General features: G+C 31.2%; 1 protein-coding gene and 2 long non-coding RNA genes across 3 annotated transcripts; 2 read left to right on the top strand and 1 right to left on the bottom strand.

Annotated features, from left to right (window-relative positions):
- Positions 1-6,286: 6,286 nt before the first annotated feature.
- On the top strand, positions 6,287-6,968 carry LOC131613483 (uncharacterized). Its single transcript, XR_009287609.1, has 2 exons — positions 6,287-6,392; positions 6,611-6,968. It is a non-coding gene; the product is annotated as an uncharacterized LOC131613483 (long non-coding RNA).
- A 2,330-nt stretch (positions 6,969-9,298) lies between these two features.
- On the bottom strand, positions 9,299-10,966 carry LOC131650217 (zinc finger BED domain-containing protein RICESLEEPER 2-like). The gene has a single exon (XM_058919934.1). The coding sequence runs from the start codon at positions 10,964-10,966 to the stop codon at positions 9,299-9,301; it is 1,668 nt and encodes a 555-aa protein (XP_058775917.1).
- Positions 10,967-14,662: 3,696 nt separating this feature from the next.
- On the top strand, positions 14,663-15,253 carry LOC131613471 (uncharacterized). Its single transcript, XR_009287608.1, has 2 exons — positions 14,663-14,816; positions 14,942-15,253. It is a non-coding gene; the product is annotated as an uncharacterized LOC131613471 (long non-coding RNA).
- Positions 15,254-22,040: the final 6,787 nt, after the last annotated feature.

The following is a 22,040-nucleotide window of genomic DNA, read 5'->3' as shown; positions in this document are numbered from 1 at the left end:
GAGATGACCGGCCTTGGTCTCTGTCACGGTGGGAAATTTTGAGATTAAGCTATTGATTAACTTTACTCAGATGAGCAAGAGTCACCATCAAACTTTATTGTTTCAGACAAAGGAAAAGGGAAAATATCGATAAAACCCTAATAAAATATCTAGGTATGGAAGTCGATTACGCAAGGGGAAGGTATTAGCAACCCTCACGTTTGTGGTACTCCAGAGGAACCACTCTTGTTGTTCTAATCAATGGGTGTGTATATATATAACTTAATTTCCAATGGAGGAATGCATGAATGATTTAATTAAGGGAAAAAGAAAAGGTTGTTATTACTGAGTACTCAGCAAGACATTACATCTTGTGATACATACCCTTTTTATGCAATTGAAAAATCAGAGCATTTGTAGTTATGCTTAAAAATGTTTTGTTTGTTGAGTGTTTTTTATGGATGATGTTAAGTTCGCATTCTAACCGTTAACATTTACCGCTCGACCTTTGGAGATTTACGTGTTGTTGTATTGTGTATAATGGAGTTAACATATCCTTTTTGAAAGGTTTTAAAGATAAAAGCCCAAGAGGGAAAACATGATTTGGTTTGTATTTTTGTTAAGAGAACTATCTCAAGTGGCTCCCTTAAACAAGGGATACTTGATCATTTCCTCCTTTAATTTTGAAAGTGTTTTTGATATGGCTAAGTGTTTTGAGTTTTTTTATTATGAAAACATTTTAGTCTCAAGAGAATGCAATGCAAAAGAAGGAAACAAAATATAATGGAAGACTTGATCCTAATTATTGTCACGTATGATGGACTTAGAGTTGAGATTGAAAGGAGAGGACTAACCTAATGTTGTCATGCATCAATGGTCCTACAATTTGGATTGAAGGGGAATAATTATCCTAATATTGTCATACTTAGATTAAGAATTCTAAAGTCTACCTCAAATTCATCCTTGATCAAAGATTAAGTTTGAATGAGTACCTAAGGGAGCAAGTGAATCAAACAAGTAATGATTATCAACAAGGAACAAAATAAATCATCAAGAAATTAAAATTAACAAGTGTGAAAGATTGAATAAAAACATGGTGAGAAAATAGGTTAAAGAAAATCAAAATTTAAGGATTTACAGTAAAATTATGAATAAATAAATAAAAAAATAAAAAAAATAAACAAAAGAAAAGAAGAAGAAAAAAAACAAATAAAATGATTCTAAACATGAGCATGCTTCTAACAAGCTTCTGACCGTTAAAAACTGCTTTTAACCGTGAGAAGCCTCTGACTGTGAAAAATTGCTTCTAACTGTGAGAAAACAACTTTTAACTATGAAAAATTGCTTCTAACTGTGAGAGGCTTCTGACTGTGAAAAACTGCTTCTAACTGTGAGAAAACAACTTTTAACTATGAAAACTGCTTCTAACTGTGAGAAGCTTCTGACTGTGAAAAACTGATTATGAAAAACTGCTTCTAACTGTGAGAAGCTTTTGACTGTGAAAAACTGCTTCTAATTGTGAGAAAACAACTTCTGACTGTGAAAAACTGCTTATAACTGTTAGAAGCTTCTTACTGTAAAAAACTACTTCTAACTATGAGAAAACAACTTTTGACTGTGAAGAAGCTTTTAAAGGTGGACATAATCAATTCAAAACACAATGCGCACAATATTTACAACTTTTTCTTCTTCAATCAATTGTTACTGTAACTTTTTAAACAATGACCAAATTCTAACTTTCTCATTTGTGCCTAAAAAAATAAAAAGTGAATATACCATTTTGCTTGAAATCTCATGAGGATTTCAAATATGTAACTAACTTAAATTAATTCCCACTCATTAATTTTAATTTTTAAGATTAAAGTCTACACCCTAAAAATTCAAACACAACCAAAACTCATGAGCATAGAGCTTTCACTCCTTACATCAGAGACTACATTTTTGCTTTAAGAATCATTCAACATCATGCATGTATAAGTGAGTTCAAAGTTGCAAAAAAATGTACCTATTGGAGTAGGTCTAATGCCTCTTGTTTGCATTTACAGAAGTGAAATGATGATTCCTCTAGCTCCCTTGCACTCAAAGGAACACAATGATATGATTAGAATGCTTTGAGATGCCTTGAAACTCTTTGACCAAGTTAACTTGCAAGTGGAAAATGGTGGAGTTGGGTGATGGTATTTGAGTGATTACAATAGCAAACTAATGTTTATAGTAAGTTAATGATGATATATGGATAGTGTTTGAATGAAGATTTCAACTAAATAACACTTTAAATAATAGTAAATTCAAATGTTTCCTACCATAAATTTCCTCCTTATCTAATATCCATTTTGGATGGCTAAACGTCCATAACACTAATTGGTTTATACTTCTAAATTGGATACTTTTCAAAAAACTGTTTTAAGTTGGCCAAAATAGGAACACATTATTTGGTAATCGAGACTAAGGATAAATTAGATTCAACACCCACACTCCTCAATCCAGTAAGTGCATTTATTAAAGGATGAAGTCGTGAGGTTTCTCAACCCAGAGATCACAATATCTCATAGTCACAATGGCGCGAACTTGAGGTCAACCGAAATATTGTGTCGTGTGTGGGAACTTGATGTTCACACTGTGTCCCTTAACCTCGATTGGGGGGGGGGGACTATTCCTAATTGGCCTAAATAACCTCACATTGTTTGTGAGTCGAGAATAATAGTAGTTTATATTCAATAACCACACTCCTCAATCCAACTAGACATCTTTTCTAAAGGACAAAGTCACGAGGGTTGTCACACGCAAAGTAGACAATACCTCGTAGTTGGAGTGACGCGTACGTGAAGTCGACATGAACATTAAGTGGACAAAACTTTTTAGCCGCAATGGTGCGGTTTTGAGGTCGACCACAACATTGGCACCGTCTTTAGGAACTTGAAGTTTGCACTGTGCCCCTTAACCTCGACTAAGGGCAACTGTTCCAAGTTGGTCAAAATAGTCTCTAATGATTGAGAATCGAGACTAAAGGTAGTTTATATACAACATCTATATACCTCAACCAAACGAGGTACATTTTCTAAAGAAAAAGATCGTGAGGATTCTCATATTCAAAATCGACAATACCTTATAAGCCGCGATAACACATGCTTGAAGTCGATCGGAACAAAAACTAATTTTCAACAAATAATAGCAACCTCTTACAACTATTAAGCTTTTTCTCCAAAATCGGAATCGTCTCATATTTGAGTAACTATTTTATGAAGCATTTTTTGTCTTCGTATAAGTCCATTTTTTTCTTTCTTTTTCTCTCGCTTTCCATGATTTTATTTTTTTTAATGTTGGAAAAGATACTCTTGAGAAAGGTTGTTAGCAAAAATCTAATTTATATTTAACAAAAGATTTATGGGATATAATGTTCATATTTTAATATTGATTGATGTATTATTGGTTTGTAGAACATTGCGATTAAATTATCATCAGAAAGAAGCTTTGAATGAGGTAATCGGACACACTTGTCTCCAATAATTACAAATGATAAATTAAACAAATCATAAAATGATTGTGGTGATAATATTATTTTTGAAGTTTGTATCTTCATTGTCATCTATTTGAGTTATGATTGAACGTGAATTTTGATATAAAATCACCTCTAAATAGTTATTTATTTAAATAAATAATTTTACATATATTTTAATTTTTATTTGTTTTTTAAAAGAAAGTTTATTAAATAAAAAAAAAAGTAGATATAACACTTTACCATCAAATATATTAAAAAAATTATGGTTAAATATGTTAGTGGTCCCTATAAATATGACACTTTTCACTTATAGTCCCTACAAAAAATTTCATTAAATTTTGATCCTCCAAAAATTTTCCGTCACGAATTTTGGTCCCTCCTGTTAGATTACTCTAACTGAGGCTTACGTGGCACGCCACGTCAGTAATAGTTTTCACTAAAGAAAAAGAGACAGACTGCGGGGGTTTTAAACCCCCTTTAAATAACTTTAAAAACAATAATTTTAAAGCACCAATTCCAGCGTTGTCCTTCTTTTTTGCCTGAAATTTGAACCCGCTTTATATACTTAATTTTTAAGCTTTATTATTATTGAAATTTGAATTTAATGTCTAAAAAATATTTAAGCAAAATTGTTTAAAAAAATCACAATAAATCAAATCAATAAATTTAAAATACCAATTAGTAATTGAAAAACACGTGAGTACAAAAAAATGAAATACAAATAAATTGACACATTTTATGCACTTGTCATAGTGTTGAATCGAGAACACTTCCATTTTAACTATGGTCATTTAGTTATTGTTTCTAGAGCACCAATATTTGTTACTATTTCTGGTGTAATCATGAATAAAACACTGATTTTGCTGTTGATCTCAACATCTCCCAAACTTTGTTTGTAAAACTGAAATTCCTACAACATCCCCCAAATTTCGTGGTTCTGATAGGTTACCCAGGCATATTCTAGAAGAAAGTGGGGCCATTGGGAGTTAGTTAGTGATGTGTCATGAGCAATGTGAGTTGTTAGTGAGAGGGGGTATTAGTAGTCTCTCTCTGGTTGGAGCATAGCTTTGGATATAAGTCTTTGCCTTTGGTTATCATTTTCCTGCATTATAGAGTAGAGTCTATGAGCTCAATTCTTTCATAAATAATATATAGTTTCATTATCTCGAATTCACTGCTTCAATAAGGTTCATTTGACATTATACTTGCGTAATATATTCTCCTATACCATCTTAAAGCTAGAGGTTAAATTCATATGTACACCTAGCACGAACTGAAAATAGTTATATTTGGTTAGTTTTCAAATGTGTTATGACTTGTTTGCATGTGTCTTTCTTTTTCTTTGGTAGTTTAAATATCAGTGTTGTAGTGTATATATTTCTTCTACTCTGCACAAAGTGTAGTTTTATCAGAACTAGGAAATATTTGATGTTAGTTTAGTTTTTAAGGTGCAACATTGAACTCATCAAATTCTTGTCAAAATATTAAAGTAGACTTAAGCAGAAACTAATGTGTTGTAATCCATTATGCAAAAAATCTGGGTATTTTTTTTTGGGAAAATTGATGTGAAAAATGTTTATAGGGACTAAAAACTTATTTAACCCAAAAAATTATATAGAAACTAAATTCCACCAAGTATCATAATCAACAACAAAAAAATTCATTGACCAATTTATCTGCACATGTATTTTTCAATTTGAAAATGCGAGATATCTTAATCTAAATGAACGTAAAGTGTATAAAGTATTCTTTTATTTAATTAAAAGATGTTAATGGAAACCAGTCATTAGTTGGTCCAATGGTGATTGGCGTTGGACTTGGTATGGAGAACCACTGTTCGATTCTCCGCAACTGCGATCGGGAGGGGGCTGGACCCACTTGATACCAGAACTAACCCCCGAACCGGATTAAAAGTGAAAAATCTAATAAAAAGCTCCAATTTTACTATTATTATATTTTGAATTTGAGAGCTTCAACTTCTACCAACAGGTACCATTATTATATTTTGAATATGAGAGCTTCAACTTCTACCAACAAGTTTGAATAAGCTTTTGTAACTAATTCTATCAATGTTCATGTCAAACACTCGCTCCACTCAATGTTAGAAATGTAAGGTGTACCTGCATCTGAGAAATAAGTTGTCTACAATTTCTACATCATGATTGCAGAGAGCACCTCGAAATCATATGTGTTCCCCTTTGAATCAAGTTGTCTTTTGTTGCAATAATATTATGCATTATCTTCCAAAATCACTAAAGACTAGGCAGATCCAAGAAGGCTCAATGTGATTCTTCTTGATACATTTGTAGGAATCTTTAAAAGATAGATCATTATTTGCCGATCCTATTCAAATGAGTTTATCAATAGTAGTTTCATCAATTGACAAGTTAATCTTAAAAATGTCTTTAATAATTTGAAGAGTCAAAATGGATAAACCATGAAAAATGTTTCAATTGATGTCTTGGATAATTTAATTGACCTTAACAGTTTGCATAAATTGAATATCTATAATTACCCAAATTAAACAACCGAATCAACCCGATTATAAAAAAAGACAATATATTTTGGTCGGTGGGCGATTCAAGTTTGTCCATCTTTTAAGAGAGTCAAATTAAAAAGTAGAAAAATGAGATTGAATTTCTTCCATAACTTAAGACACGTGGGTGTTGTAGATTGAAGTGAGAACATATTTAATTGGATAATTTGTCAAGAATTTAAGAACTAATAGGAGAATAGCTTTCATTTACAATATTAATTAATTCAACAATATGAAAGGGCACAAGAGAAAATAGAAAATGCAATGAAGGATATAGTTGTAAATACAATACTATATGGACTATAAATAACCTTCAACACATTCCCACTACTCATCACTAATACTACTTTCTTTCACAAGTCTATATACTTTTATTAGGTTCTGTCTCTCATTTAATTTTATATATAATACATAAATTTTCTTTAACCATCTTGTGTGCAATTTTTGTGTCAATATTATACAAAACTAGTATTTTACCCCGTGCGATGCACGTGTTTAGGCGGGATTTTGGTCTAAAGTTGGCGCCTAAACATGTATCCTGTTTTAATATATTAAAGATTGCATAGTAAATAATCTAATTTATTTTGGACATGCAGGTGTTGTTGTGTGTTGCTAGTTGCAATGGGTTACATGAAGGCTGATGTGAATATTGTGGTTGTTGGTCATGTTGATTCTGATGAGAAGCCAACCAGCAACGAGGAAACCAACAAAGTTGCTGTTGTTGATGTGGAGAACAAACCTGATAAGATGAATATATGATATGATGAGGTCATAAGGAGAACCAAAAAAGTTAATAATAATAAAAATAATAATGTTGTAAAAATAATTTGGTTCCTCCCCTCTATTATGTTATGTTAATTGAGATGAGAGTCATTTTGAATAAGAGTACCTTTCTTATTTGTATTACTTTCACTCAAAGTTAAATAAATCCATCACTCTTAATTTAAGATACAAGTTTTAATTTTAAAATTGCTTTGCAATAAAGACTATATATGATTAACGAAAATGGATTAGTTAAGGACTATACAAATAAAATTACTAGAATTAATAGTAAGTAAAACTAAAAATAATTGAGCAAGCTAAGTACAATATAAGAAATATACTCTCTTGTTTTGATCTACTTGTTTAACACATGGTTTTATTTAAATAATAAGTTTAATTGACTTAATTTTCTTTTCATTTTTTGGCATGATTAGTTACTAAATTCCGGTACATCAACTGGTTTTGAACTGATTCTATTCGAATTTTTAAATACTACTATACAAATAAGACACTGGATTACGGAAAAAGCATTTGTTAGCATCGTTGTTAGGGCTGTTATCGGTCCGGTTCGGTCCGGATAAATGATATCCCGCTTCATGGACCGAAAATTTATCCGGGTAAACCGGGACCGGTCCAGCACAGTGATGGTTAAATTTTTGGACCGAAATCGATCCAACAATTTCGGGTAACCGAAGACCCGAACCGAATTAGATCTTTTTTAATAAAATAACCGAAACCGGACCGTTGTTGTTGATCGGGTAACCGGACCACCCGATACACAAAAAAAAATTAATGAAATTTCATGTTTATTTATGGGTTTCCAAACTGTACATGAAATGAAACTAATAATTTTACATGTGAAATTAACAAGCAGCAGCATTTCATAATCACTTATATAATATTCTAACTTATATAATATACCAAGACAAATATTGATGTTTTGGTAAGAGGCTACCAAAGATAATTGTATCAAAAATACATGAGGTTTCAAAATGACAACCAGCAGCAGCATTTCAAAATGATAAGTCAAAAGAAACTCAAAAGATCATTACATTTCATAATGCCTCAGAACAATCTCATCATTGGCATTGTATTCAACTTCAAGTTGCAGCAGCAGTAAATGAAACACCCAAATCTTCACCAAAATGATATGTCAAAGGTTCATCTTGTGGCTCCTCAAGCTACAACACAAATTTGAAAAGTATTAGTTAAGATAGAATAATAATAAACATCTATTAGTTAGAATTGAAAGAAGACATGAAAAATAAACTTACAATAGAAGCAGTGCACCCCTTCTTTATTCCATATTTCTCCTTCACCCAATCACCTCCACAAAGCACCATTTCAACTGTCTTAGTTTTCATAGAAGATCTTTTCGGATCAATAATCCTTTTCCCAGCACTAAAAGTTGCTTCTGAAGCAACAGTAGTAACTGGAACAGTTAGGATATCCTTTGCCAATTTACTAAGAACAGGATATTTGGCCTCATTTCCCATCCACCAAGTTAAAACATCAAATTTAGCATTAGGGGGAACTTTCAAAGGAGGCTCCTCAAAATATAATTCAAGGTCAGATTTGGAATTATTACCCACAACAGTTTCTAAAAACATTTCAAAGTTCCTCCTTCCCAATCCAGAAGTAGATCCTACTTCTGGAGATTCAGATGCAGCAGTAGGGGTAGTTGCATCATTGGTTCCATAGGAATCTTGATACAATTGGAAGAGGGTACTTAAATTTTCAGACAACTGTTGTTGATATGTATGTGATTGAGTGGGATTTGGATACAAAAAGGGGTATACCCATTTGATGAAGATCATCTTATACCTATTGCATAAAATAAAGTATAAGGTAACAACAATGGCCTCAGAATAATTCATTAGGAAAGGCAACATTATCAATTAATGACCTCAGAATTATTGTTCATCATTGGCAGCATTAACAACTAATGAGGTAACAGAATAGGCCACAAACCCAACTAAAGTCACCAAGAGGTAACAGAATAGGCCTCAGAATCTTGAATTCTAATAATACAGATCAAGAAAACATGTCATCATAGGCACTATTAAACCACAACTAGCAAGGCAACTTAAATGAGAAAATAGGCACTATTAAGTCACAACTCACTAATATGCATATCAACAAAACAATCCATCATAGGCCTCAGGTAATCATAATTCATAATTCATACAATTCAAGAAAAGATTTCATCATAGGCACTATTAAACCACAAGTCCACAACCAGCAAGGCAACTTAAATGAGCCTATCAAGAACAGGATTACAGGATCCATCATATGCCTCAGGTAATCATAAATAATTCATACAATTCCAGAAAAGATTACATCATAGGCAGGCAGTAGGCACTATTAAACCACAACCAGCAGCAAGGCAACTTAATAAGACACAATTAAGTCACAACTCACTACTATACATATCAATAACAGGATACCAATCATGCATCAGATAATAATCATTCATATCAAGATCAGAGAATTTTAATCATGCCTCAGATAATAATCATACATCATATGCTAAGATGTTCATACCTTGGATCAAGAACTGCACCAATAGAAATCAATGTATTGGACTCTGACCAATACTTGTCATATTTCAACTTCATTTCACTAGCAAGGGCCTGCAACTGAGGATTATGTGAGATTCTTGAAGGATTATCAAGTAAAACCTTCACTCTGTAAAGCTCAGACAAAAACAGATTAGCAGTAGGGTAAGATGTGCCACTAATAATTGATGTCACATCAGCAAAAACCTCCAAAAACTTGCAAATATCATGAACATCTTCCCAATCATTTGCATCAGGCAAAAAACTGAGAAATGCACCATTTTCCTCAGCATATCTAGGCCACACTTCTCTGTAATGGTATGCAGTAGACAACATCAACCAAGTTGAGTTCCACCTAGTCTTTGTATCCAACACTTGCATTCTGCCTTCAAGTTGCAACTCATCAACAATCTTTTTGAATGATTTGCATCTTGTTTCAGAATTGAGCAAGTATTTGACACCATTTCTTATCTTATCAACAGACACCTTAATCATATCAAGCCCATCCTGCACCAACAGATTTAAGATGTGTGCACAACACCTTACATGAAATAACTTACCACCTAAGGGTAAGTTTCTCCTACCAGAATAATCCCTCTTCAACCTAGCAATGCAATTATCATTGGCACTGGCATTATCAATAGAAATAGATGCTACCTTATCCCTTATTCCCCAATCATCCATTACCTTTATCAATTCCCTGCACAAAACCTCTCCAGAATGTGGTGGTGGCACATTCTTAAAAGATAAAACTCTTTTATGAAGTTGCCATTTTGAATCAATGAAATGACCAGTCACAGTCATATAGCCTATCCTTTGTTCACCAGACCACCACAAGTCAGTGGTGAGACTGACCCTATTAATCAAAGCCATAGACCTTTTCATTTTAATTCCCTCAGCCTCATAAAATGTCTCACAATCAAACTTAACCTGTTGCCTAGTAATCTTTTTGTACCATGGATAAATCTCTTTTAGAAACTCATTAAAAATAACACCTTCCATAACAGAAAAAGGAAATTCATGACCTAGAATCATGTGTGCTGCAATTTCTCTAACCCTAGCATGATTATATGTCCAAGTAGCTAAACTAGGAGTATTATCACCTATGTTTAATCTAGACTGAGCAAACTCTTTCTCATTATTTCCTTTAAACCTTAACCTTCTCTGAATACAAGCATCTAAATGTTTCTTACCATTAGAGGTACTCTTCCACTTTGCATCATATGTGTAAAGCTTTCCACACCATCTGCACTTCCACTTCTTAATGCCATCTGGACCTACAATCAGCACCATTTCAGAATGAACAGCAGATTTTTTGGGACGAGGAGCTCTACCATCAGCATTTCTCTGACTCTGGGAACTCTGAGCTTGGGCGGCAACTTGAGGGGTTGAAGCATCAGTGTTTGTGTTTGTAGTATTTTGAGTAGGGGTCTGAGTAGTAGTATTATCAGTGGGGTTGGTTTGAGTAGTTGTATCACTCGGAACTGGAACCTCCATATCCATCAACTCACCAATCTCTAAATTACCTCCATTCGTTGTCTCCTCTTCCCCGATGTCACCAAGCATCAACTCAATATCAATAAGATCATCCACCATTGTTGGAGGAGTCAATGATGAATCTTGAAACGACATGGAAGAAAATACAAATAATTAAACAATAATATAATAGTAAACTGTAACAAAACTCAACAACAGAAGCCGAACTTTATTTAGAACAGTATAAGAAAACCTAATCGAGCTTTATTATGATTTATGAATCAAAAAAACTCAGTATAAGAAAACCCTAACGATTTATTAATCTTAATCAAACTTAAAAATTGAAATAGGCAAAACTTAGGTCAAAATTGTAACATGCATTTCATTTATAAAAAGTTTAGGTCAAAACAAATTAGGGCAAAACAAAATAGGGCAAAACAGCAACATACTATAGAACGAACCATCAAACCTAACATGCAAACATGGTAAATAGCATGAAATTTATGTGAAATATAACAATACAAAAAGATTGAATACATTACAGTTATACGAAGAAGATACTCCAAGATATCTCTCTGAAACAGATACACGAAATCACGATTCAAGAAGAAGTAAAAACAATAACTAGTGTGTGAGGATGAGGAGTTATCATCGGAGACAAGGAGGGGAAGAGGAGGCCGTCGGAGGTGGCTGAGGTAGAGACATGGGAGGAGGAGAGGAAGAGAGACACGTGAGTGAGAGAGGGAGGAGAGGACCAGAGGAGTCTGAGAGTGAATGAGAGAGAGGGAGTGGGAAAAAGTGAGGAAATGATGTACCAAAGATATTTATATTTTTACTTTCGGTTACTCATTGGATATTTGGTCCGGTTCTTCATTTTGGATTCGGATATTTTTTTTATCCATTACTGTCCCGTTCACTGTTTCGGTCGGTCCATTGGACCAATTCCAGCGGTTCAGATCCCGGTCCGGTTCTCGGATCCGCATTCCCAAATACAGCCCTAATCGTTGTTACGATGATATGTATAAAATTATAAAATAATGTTTTTTTTCAAACTCTTGAACTCATTTTCTAAGCATATAACATTTGTGAATCCATTTTCAATCTTTCTTCATATTATCATGTATAGAAGCTCATGTATCTCTATCTCTACACCTCTTACAATGACTTTCTGAGTTTCTAAACATGTTGAGAGAAAAAACACAATTTACTCTTGAAATTTTCTATCCTAAATAACACTTTAAATAATAGTTAACTCAATCTTTTTCACTTCAAATTTCCTCCTTATTTAATGTCTTTTTTTGTGGAAGTGGTCAAATTTGAACCATTCCATTAAATTCAATATTCAATCCGTAATTTGTTTTGTACAAACGGGTCGGGTCGAATCGAAGATTAGATTGAACTAGTTGTTTAATTTTAGTAGTATATGATTGTTCTATTTTGCAAAGATTAAAAGTCAATATTGGAGACTTAAAGATAGAAACTTGAAGACGAAAGTTATAAGCTATTAAGTAGACACAATTTGTTTTTAAGTTGAACTAGTATGCTTATTTTACGATGACAATTATCTTTTTTGTTATTTGTATAATCCTCTATAATAGTCGCTAATTGTAAGTTTATAAAAATTTGAGTTAATTAATATATGGTGACACTTTTTTTAAAATTTATTTCTTAAATGTATATTTTTAATCGCTTAGTTTGTTGTAATTTGATTAGTATAAGAAGTGTGCATATAACAAATTGTAACTGAAATTAAAATCGAAATCGAAAAAATTTTAAAAAAAAATTCACTATTAAGATCTATAGTGACGGAAAAGGTAAATACTGGCGGAAAACATCCGTAGGTATAGCGAATTATATGCAGCCGTAGATATAAGTATTTTATGCTATACCTACAGTAAATAAATATTTTCCTACACATTTTGGCATCACTAAATGTAAGTTTCTTGTAGTGGTAGTATATGATCGTTCCAATTGGAATAAATTGATTGATTTATTTTTAATCTATCGATCGGCTATCGAATCCACAAATATTTATTTTATTTATTTTTATTGTTATAGGACTAATCTATTATAAAAAAAAAGTTCGTAATCTTCTCATATTATTATTGTTTTTATAATTTAATTGTGACATTGTGTATTCACAAAAATACAAATATATATATAATATAAAATTTTAAATATTATTTAATTTGTTGTTTAAATGGTAATAATGATCAAATTAACGTTAAATAATATTAAAATTTTTATCACGTAATAATAATTTTTTACTAATAACAAGATAATTAAAAAAGTGAATGTTTGTGAGTTTTATAAAAAAATAGATATTTTTTAAAGGTCTATCTCAATAAATATTAAAGTGATTAAACCTATTTAATTTATCCGTCAAACTGATTTAACTGAATCCCTTAAAAACATATATAAATTTCATAAATCAAAATTAGATTTCTAAAATGAAATTACAATTTATGACAGATTTAACTTTTAGATAGATATTAATAAATCTGACTAATTATCTACCTTTTGGGATGACTAAATCAAATTAATTATTAATTTATGATCCTGCACACTTGAATAAAAGTTAATATATCTAATTATTGTTTAAATACTTTGTTATCATCAAAATTTTAAGAAAAATTTAAGAGATATGAACAATTTTATTTTTATACTTTGTCTTCATGTTAGTTTTTCTTTTCTCTCACTTTACACGATTTTAATTTTTTTAATGTTGGAAAAGATACTCTTGAGAGAGGTTGTTAGCAAAATCTAGTTTATATTTAACAAAAAGATTTATGGGGTCTAATGTTGATATTTTAATATTGATTGATGTATTATTTGTTTGTAGAACATTGTGATTAAATTACTAGTATTAGTAAAGATGCTGAGGTAATCTGACACACCTGACTCCAATATAATTACAAATGATAAATTAAACAAATAATAAAGTAATTGTGGCGATATTATCTTTTTTTCGAAGTTTTATTTTCATTGTCATCTATTTGAGTTATGATTTAACGTGAAATTTGACATAAAATTATCTCTAAATTGTTATTTATTTATTATTTAAATAAATAATTTAACATATATTTTTATTTTTATTTTATATTTTATCTTTATTATATTTTGAACTTGAGAGCTTCAACTTCTATTAGCAAATTTGAATAGGTTTTTGTAACTAATTCTATCTATGTTTATGTCAAACACTCGCTTCACCCAATGCTAGAAATGTATGGTGTACCTGCATCTAAGAAATAAGTTGTTTGCAGTTTCTACATCATGATTGCAGAGAGAGCATGTTGAAACCACATGCGTTTTCCTTTGAATCAGGTCGTCTTTTGTTGCAATAATATTATGCATTAGTTTCCAAATCACTAAAAACTTGGCTAGAGTTAGGTAGGGACGTCAAATAAATTTTGTCCAAGAAAACTCAATGTGATTCTTTTTGATACATTTGTAGGAATCTTTAAAAGATAGGTCATCATTTGTAGACCGTGTCCAAATGAGTTTATCAATAGTTATATTATCAATTGACAGATTAATCTTAAAAATGTCTTTAACCATTTGAGGAGTCAAAATGAATAAGTCATGAGAAATGTTTCAATTGATGTTTTGGGTAATTTAATTGATCTTAGCGGTTTGCGTAAAATAATATCCGCCAAATAATGATCTTATAATATTAATAATATTTAATTATTTTAAATAAATTTTTTTACAAAATAGAATATAATTTCACTAAGTTGTCCATATTAATTTTTGATATTTTTTTTATTATCAAATACAAAATAGAAAATATTCATTTGAAAGTGATGCATATAAAACTAATAGGAGAATATTTTTTTCATTTACAATACTAATTCAACAAAATGAAAGGGCACAGGAGAAAATAGAAAATGCAATGAAGGGTATATTTGTAAATACAATACTATATGGACTATAAATAACCTTCAACACATTCCCACTACTCATCACTTATACTACTTTCCTTCACAAGTCCATATACTTTTATTAGGTTCAGTCTCTCATTTAATTTTATACATAATACATAATTTTCCTTTAACCATCTTGTGTGCAATTTTTGTGTCAATATTGTACAAAATTGCATAGTAAATAATCTAATTTATTTTGGATATGCAGGTGTTGTTGTGTCTTGCTAGTTGCAATGGGTTATATGAAGGCTGATGTGAATATTGTGGTGGTTGGTCATGTTGATTCTGATGAGAAGCCAACCAGCAACGAGGAAACCAACAAGGTTGCTGTTGTTGATGTGGAGAACAAAACTGATGAGATGAATATGATATGATGAAGTCATTAGGGGAACCAGAAAAGTTAATAATAATAATAATAATGTTGTAAAAATAATTTGGTTCCTCCACTCTACTTAATGTTATGTTATGTTAATTGAGATGAGAGTCATGATGAATAAGAGTACCCTTCTTATTTGTAATACTTTCACTCAAAGTTATTTAAATCCATCACTCTTAATTTAAGATACAAATTTTAATTTTAAAAATTGCTTTCCAATAAAGACTATATAAATAAAATTACTAGAATTAATACTAAGTAAAACTAAAAATAAAAATAATTGAGTAACATATTTAAGATACATTGCCTTAAGAATGAGCAAATACAGTATAAGAAATATACTCTTTAGTTTTGATCTACTTGTTTAACACATGGTTTTATTTAAATAATAAGTTTAATGGATTTAATTTTTTTGGAGGCATGATTAGTCACTAAGTTCCGGTTCGATCAATCAGTTATATCCGAATTTTAAAACACTACTAATAAGATATTGACAGATAAAATATATATTTGCATCGTGGTTATGGTATGTATAAAAAGTTAAAAGAAAACTCTTTAACTCATTTTTTAAGCATATATCATTTATCAATTCATTTTCAATCTATCTTCTTATTATCATGTATAGAAACTCATGTATCTCTATCTCTACACCTCCTTCAATGACTTTCCAAGTTTCTAAACATGTTGTTAAAAAGAAAACACAATTTGCTCTTGGGTGGAAGTGATCAACCCGAATCCAAAAAATATTTAATATATTTATTCTTATAGCTATAGAACTAAACCAAAGCTTCATAATGTTATATTTTTATAATTTAATTGCGAGATTCAATAATTAAAAGATATGTTATATAAAATTTTGTATGTTATTTAATTTGTTGTTTAAATAAGAGTTAAATATGTTTTTGATTTCTATAAATAATTTAATTTAGGTTTTTAGTCTTTATAAAAAAAGTTGGGTTTTAGTCCTTATAAAATTACTTTTGTATGTAGTTTTAGTTTTTGTAGAGGGACTAAAACTGCGTGCAAAAGTAATTTTATAGAGACTAAAAGTCGACTTTTTTTTTTATAAGGGACTAAAAACTATTTTTGATAATTTTATAAAGACAAAAAATATATTTAACTCTTTAAATAATAATAATGATCAAATTAACTTAAATAATATTAAAGTTTTTATCACGTAATAATAATTTTTTTTAATAATACAAATTTAACATAATAATTATTTTTTTCAAGGATAAAATATAATTAAAAAATGAATATTTGTAAATTTTATAAAAATTAGACATTTTTTAAAAAGTTTATCCCAATAAATATTAAATCGATTCTATTAATCCGTGAAATTGAATCCATTAAAAAACATAAATTTCATAAGTCAAAATAATACTTTTAAAATGAAATTACAATTTATTGAAAGATTTTACTTTTAGATAAATATTGATCAATCTAACTAATTGTCGATCCTATCTTTTGGGATGACTAAATCTCCGTAGCACCGATTGTTAAAGGAAAAAGTCTTGCATGCACACATATTTTGGACACAAAGTTTGGAAACATAAAAGAAAAAAGAAAATAATTAAATAATATATACTTGTATTAATACACTGAGTAATATAAAATAGTTTTATATTATATTCAATAAAAAATTAATTATTTAGCCACATTGTATAATTTATTTAAAAGTGACTGTATAATTTAATATTTAATATGATTATAATTAATTGATAATATAAAATTATTTTATCGTGTAAATATATTATTTTATTCAAAATTTAATGTGAGTGTGCCAAATAGTATTTGTTGGCTTTGTGCAGTATTCTTGTTAAAGATTGTTTTCCTAATTAGGACAAAATTGGTATTGTGAGTTGCGACACACTTGTTTCCAATAGTTATAAACGACAAATTAAATCCATCACTTAATTTAAGATAAAGTTATAATTTTAAAAATTGTTTTCCAATAGACTATATATGGTTAAAGAAATATACTCTTTAATTTAGATCTACTTGTTTAACACATGGTTTTATTTAAACACTAAGTTTAATAGACTTAATATTTTTGGCATGATTAATTACTAAATCCCTATTCTCGATCAACTGGTTGGTTCGGTTCAAATTTTAAAACACTACAAATACGATATTGACGGATAAAATATTATGATGCGTATAAAATTAAAATAGTTTTTTTTTTTCAATTTCTTAAACTCATTTTCTCAGTATATATCATGTATAGAAGCTCAATCTCCACACCTCCTTCAATTACTTCCCGAGTTTCTGAACATGTTAAATTGAAAACACAATTTGCTCTTGAACTTTTCTATCCTAAATAACACTTTAAATAATAGTTAATTCAATTTTTTCACCTTAAACTTCCTCCTTATTTAATGTCTGTTTTGGTGGAAGTGTTCAAATTTAAACGGATCTATTAACACCAATCAACCTGTTATTTGTTTTTGAACAAACATGTCGGGCTAATCGAAAGTTAGATTGATTTAGTTGTTTAATTTTAATAATATATCATAGTTTCAGTCATAATCAGATGATTATCTTGAAACCACTGAAGATTGAATTCAACAAATATTTAATGTATTTATTTTTATTGCTATAGGACTAACTCATTATAAAATAAAGGTTCATAATATTCTCATGTTATTATCATTTTTATAATTTAATTGTAATATTGTGTACTCATAAGAATACAAAGATAAGCAATATAAAATTTTGAGTGTTATTTAGTTTGTTGTTTAAATGGTAATAATAATCAAATTAACGTTAAATAATATTAAAAAATTTATCACGTAATAATATTTTTTTCAATGATAAAAATAAAATTAAAAAATAAATGTTTGTGAATTTTATAAAAAATAAATATTTTATTAAGGTTTATCTCAATAAATATTAAACTGATACTAAACCCATTTGATTTATTCGTTAAATCAATTTAACTGAATCAGACAAAAACATAAATTTCATAAATCGAAATTAGACTTTTTTAAATGAAATTAATTACTACATATTTAACTTTTAGATAGATATTAATCGATTTGACTAATTCTCGGTTCTACCTTTTGGGATGACTAAGCCTCCATAGCACCGATTAAATAATATATATTTGTATTTAAAAAGTCTTAGCATGTCAAATTGAGTCTGTTTGTTATGTCTAATTGTTTAAGTTAGCTTGTTCTCTAGGTTAACTTGTGTAATGGGTCTGTGTAAAAAGTCCATTAGTTTAGTGTGTTAGTCTTCTTATAAATAACATACTAGTCTCTCATTATTGCATAGTGCAAATTCTAATTAGGGTGAGAGAGGTTATTTGTTATTCTGTAATACTTGTAATCTTGTTTCAAAGAGAATTGAAAAGTTCACTATAGTGAACGATTTTGGTCTATGGCGCTTGAAGATGAAAGCCCTACTGGTTCAATAGGGTTGGTTAGAAGCATTGAAGAGAGCCGCATCCATGGACGTTGCTTTAACGGAGAAGGAGAAAATGGTTTGGCTGAAAGATTTAATCAAACCATTTTGAAAAGAGTTAGATGCATGTTAACTAGTGCTTGGTTAAAGAAGATGTTCTAGACAGAGGCTGTCTCGACATCAGCATACCCTTGAGGATGAAGTTGTAAGAGGTTATGCCGATATTGCATCCATGAAACATTTGTCAAAGAAAAAAATTTGGCACATGAGATTGGGCCATGTCAGTGAAAGGGGCCTAGTCGATTTAGGGGAAAAAATTGCTTGGTGGAGACAAAGTCGAAAAACTAAAGTTTTGTGAACCCCGTGTACTTAGAAAATATTGTAGAGTGAAATTCAATAAACTCAACCGAAGAACACATGGATCCCTTGATTACGTCCATGATGATCTTTGGGGCCTGCAAGGTGTCCATCATATTCAGGAACAATGTATTTTCTATCCATAGTTGATGGTCATTCCAAAAAGTTATGAGTATTCATCCAGAAGACTAAAAATGAAACTTGTGACAATTTTAAAAGTTAGAAGACTTTGGTAAAAAATCAGACTTGCAGAAAGGTCAAGAGTTTGAGAACCGACAATGGCCTTGAATTTTGCAATGAGGCGTTCAACAATTTTTATGTAGCCTTTGGGATTGCAAGGCATAAAAATACTACAGTACTCCCTAATAAAATGGTTTGGCTGAAAGATTTAATCAAACCATTTTGGAAAGAGTTAGATGCATGTTAACTAGTGCTTGGTTAAAGAAGATGTTCTAGACAGAGGCTGTCTCGACATCAGCATATTTGATAAACAAATTTCCTTCGACTACATTAGATATGCAGACACTTGAAGAAGTTTTGTCGGGACATCCACCAGATCTCGACAAACTTAGAGTATTTGGTTGCGTAGCCTAGGCTCACATTAAGCAAGACAAGACCAAACCTAGAGCTCTGAGATGCATGTTCATGGGATACCCTGAAGGAGTCAAAGCTTATAGGTTATGGTGCCTAGATCTAGGTCACATAAGGTGTATCACCAGTCGAGATGTAGTTTTCAGTGAAGCTGAGATGGCTTTCAAGAAAACTAATGGTGTTGGTCGAAGTGCATAGATATCTGAAGAAGAGCTGGAACATGAAGAAATTCCTGTAAAGGTGGAGCATGTTGATGTTGAATTGTATATCCTAAATCAAGTCGAAGAAGAAACACAAGATGCTAAAGATACTGAGGAAGTTGAGGAAATTGTCGATGACTATCTATTGTTAAGAGATAGGTTGAGAAGAGTCATTAAGCCACCTCAGAGACTTAGGTATACAACTCTCATAGCTTATGCCTTAATATATGAAAATGAGGTTCTAGATGAAGAACCTAGAGACTATAAGGAAATTATGAGGTGTCAAAATAAGATTGAATGGCTGAAAGCCATGGATGATGAGATAGCATTTCTTCATGATAAACACACTTGGGAATCGATCAAGAAACCTGATGGAGCCATGTTAGTCAACTGTAAGTGGGTTTTCAAAGTTAAGGAAGGAATCGAATGAGTGATGTCGAAGAGATACAAGGCAAGACTGGTCGCAAGGGGTTTCACTTAGAAAGAAGGTGCCGACTTCAATGATGTGTTATCTCCTGTTGTGAAGCACTTGTCTATTTGAATGTTACTTTCCATGATGACACAGTTCAACCTAGAACTGGAACAAATGGATGTGAAAAATTCTTTCTTGTATGGAGGTCTAGATGAAACAATCCTGGTGAGGCAACCTGAAGGGTATTTAGAAAGAGGAAAATAAGATTATGTGTGTAAGATGAACAGGTCATTGTATGGCCTAAAACAATCTACTCGATAATGAAATAGGAGATTCGACAAGTTCATGGCACACATAGGTTTCATTAGAAGTCAGTTCGACCACTTTGTTTACTTGAGATTTTGACTTGGAAATTCATTTGTTATTTTGTTGCTTTATCTGAATGATATCCTCATAGCAAGCAACAATTTCGAGGATGTAATGAAGGTGAAGGTTGAACTTAATAAAGAGTTTGACATGAAGGATTTGGGAGATGCATCTAGGATTTTTGGGATTGACAACCGAAGAGATGGAAAACAATCGAAATTACGCTTATCTCAAGAGACATACCTACGAAAGATTCTCGATAAATTTGGTATGTCAAATTCAAATCCTTTTGTAACTCCGACAAACCCTTAATTCATGCTGAGTATAAATCAGTGTCCCAGTATTGAGGTCAAAAGAACTTATATGAATAGTCTCCCATATGCTAACATAGTAGGTTCTTTGATGTATGCTATGGTCTGTACTAAACCCGACATAACATATGCAGTAAGTCTTGTAAGCAGGTACATGAAAAATCTTGGAAAGGCTCACTGGCAAGCATTGAAGTAGATTCTAAGGAACATAAATGGGTCTCTAAAAAGAGTCCTAATTTATGGTGGAGCCTGTGGTGAAGATAGTAAAGCAGTAATCGAAGGGTATGTCAACTCTGATTATGCAGGTTGTATGGATTCCAGAAAATGTATTTCTGGATATGTGTTCACTATGTTTGGCATGACAATTAGTTGAAAAGCGACGCTTCAGAAGTTTGTAGCCATATAAACCACTGAAGTGGAATATATCGCCCTCACTACAGCTGTGAAAGAAGCATTGTGGCTTGAAGGTTTTGCTATGGAGCTGAAACTTCAAGGTCAAGTTATCACTGTTAAATGTGATAGTCAAAGTGCTATACACTTGTTGAAGAATTCAGCCTATCATGAGTGAACTAAGCACATCTATATGAGGCTACATTTTGTCAGAGGGATAATCGAGCATGGAGAAGTTCAAGTGCTAAAGGTTTCGATAGATCACAATGTTGTTGATATGATCACCTAGACATTGTCAAGTTACAAGTTTTTCCAATATATGTGGTTGATAAAGCTGCATGAAGAAAGCTAGTTTGTTTGCTTGATGTTATAGAGTTTGTTCTAAGAGGGAGATTTATGAAATATTGGATTGAACTCTAGTATGGTATAATGGTAGTTTCTTGGTTCAACAATTTGACAGGTTCATATCATGTCATTGTTGATGCGGTAAAGCGGTAAGTAAAAGTAAGTGATATATTATTACCGGGTGATATAGGTTATATCGTATCGTAGTCCACAGAGATTGGTAGAGAAAAACTGTCATTCAACGTTCTCGTATTCTAAGTTTGGTTTTCGAGTTACGGAAAGTAAAATGCGGGAAAGGTAAATAAAGTAAATAAAAAATCTATTGTAGCTTAAGAGAATTCAATCTAGAATCGTATTTCTACTCTACCCGTCGAATACTTAAATCTGAAGATCTATCGCACTACAACTACAATACAAATCAAAATCACCAGGCATCGATCAAGACGTACCACGGCAGTGTCCATTTCTGCAACACCGATGAGAGTTCATATTGCTCACATCAACGATTTCTCCACCGACACAAACAACACAAAGGCATTAAACTCTGATACCCA

Source organism: Vicia villosa, linkage group LG1, assembly GCF_029867415.1.
Source record: "Vicia villosa cultivar HV-30 ecotype Madison, WI linkage group LG1, Vvil1.0, whole genome shotgun sequence".
Taxonomy (NCBI): domain Eukaryota; kingdom Viridiplantae; phylum Streptophyta; class Magnoliopsida; order Fabales; family Fabaceae; genus Vicia; species Vicia villosa.
Note: the sequence above shows the minus strand (reverse complement) of the source record. Positions and strands in the feature narration are given on the sequence as shown.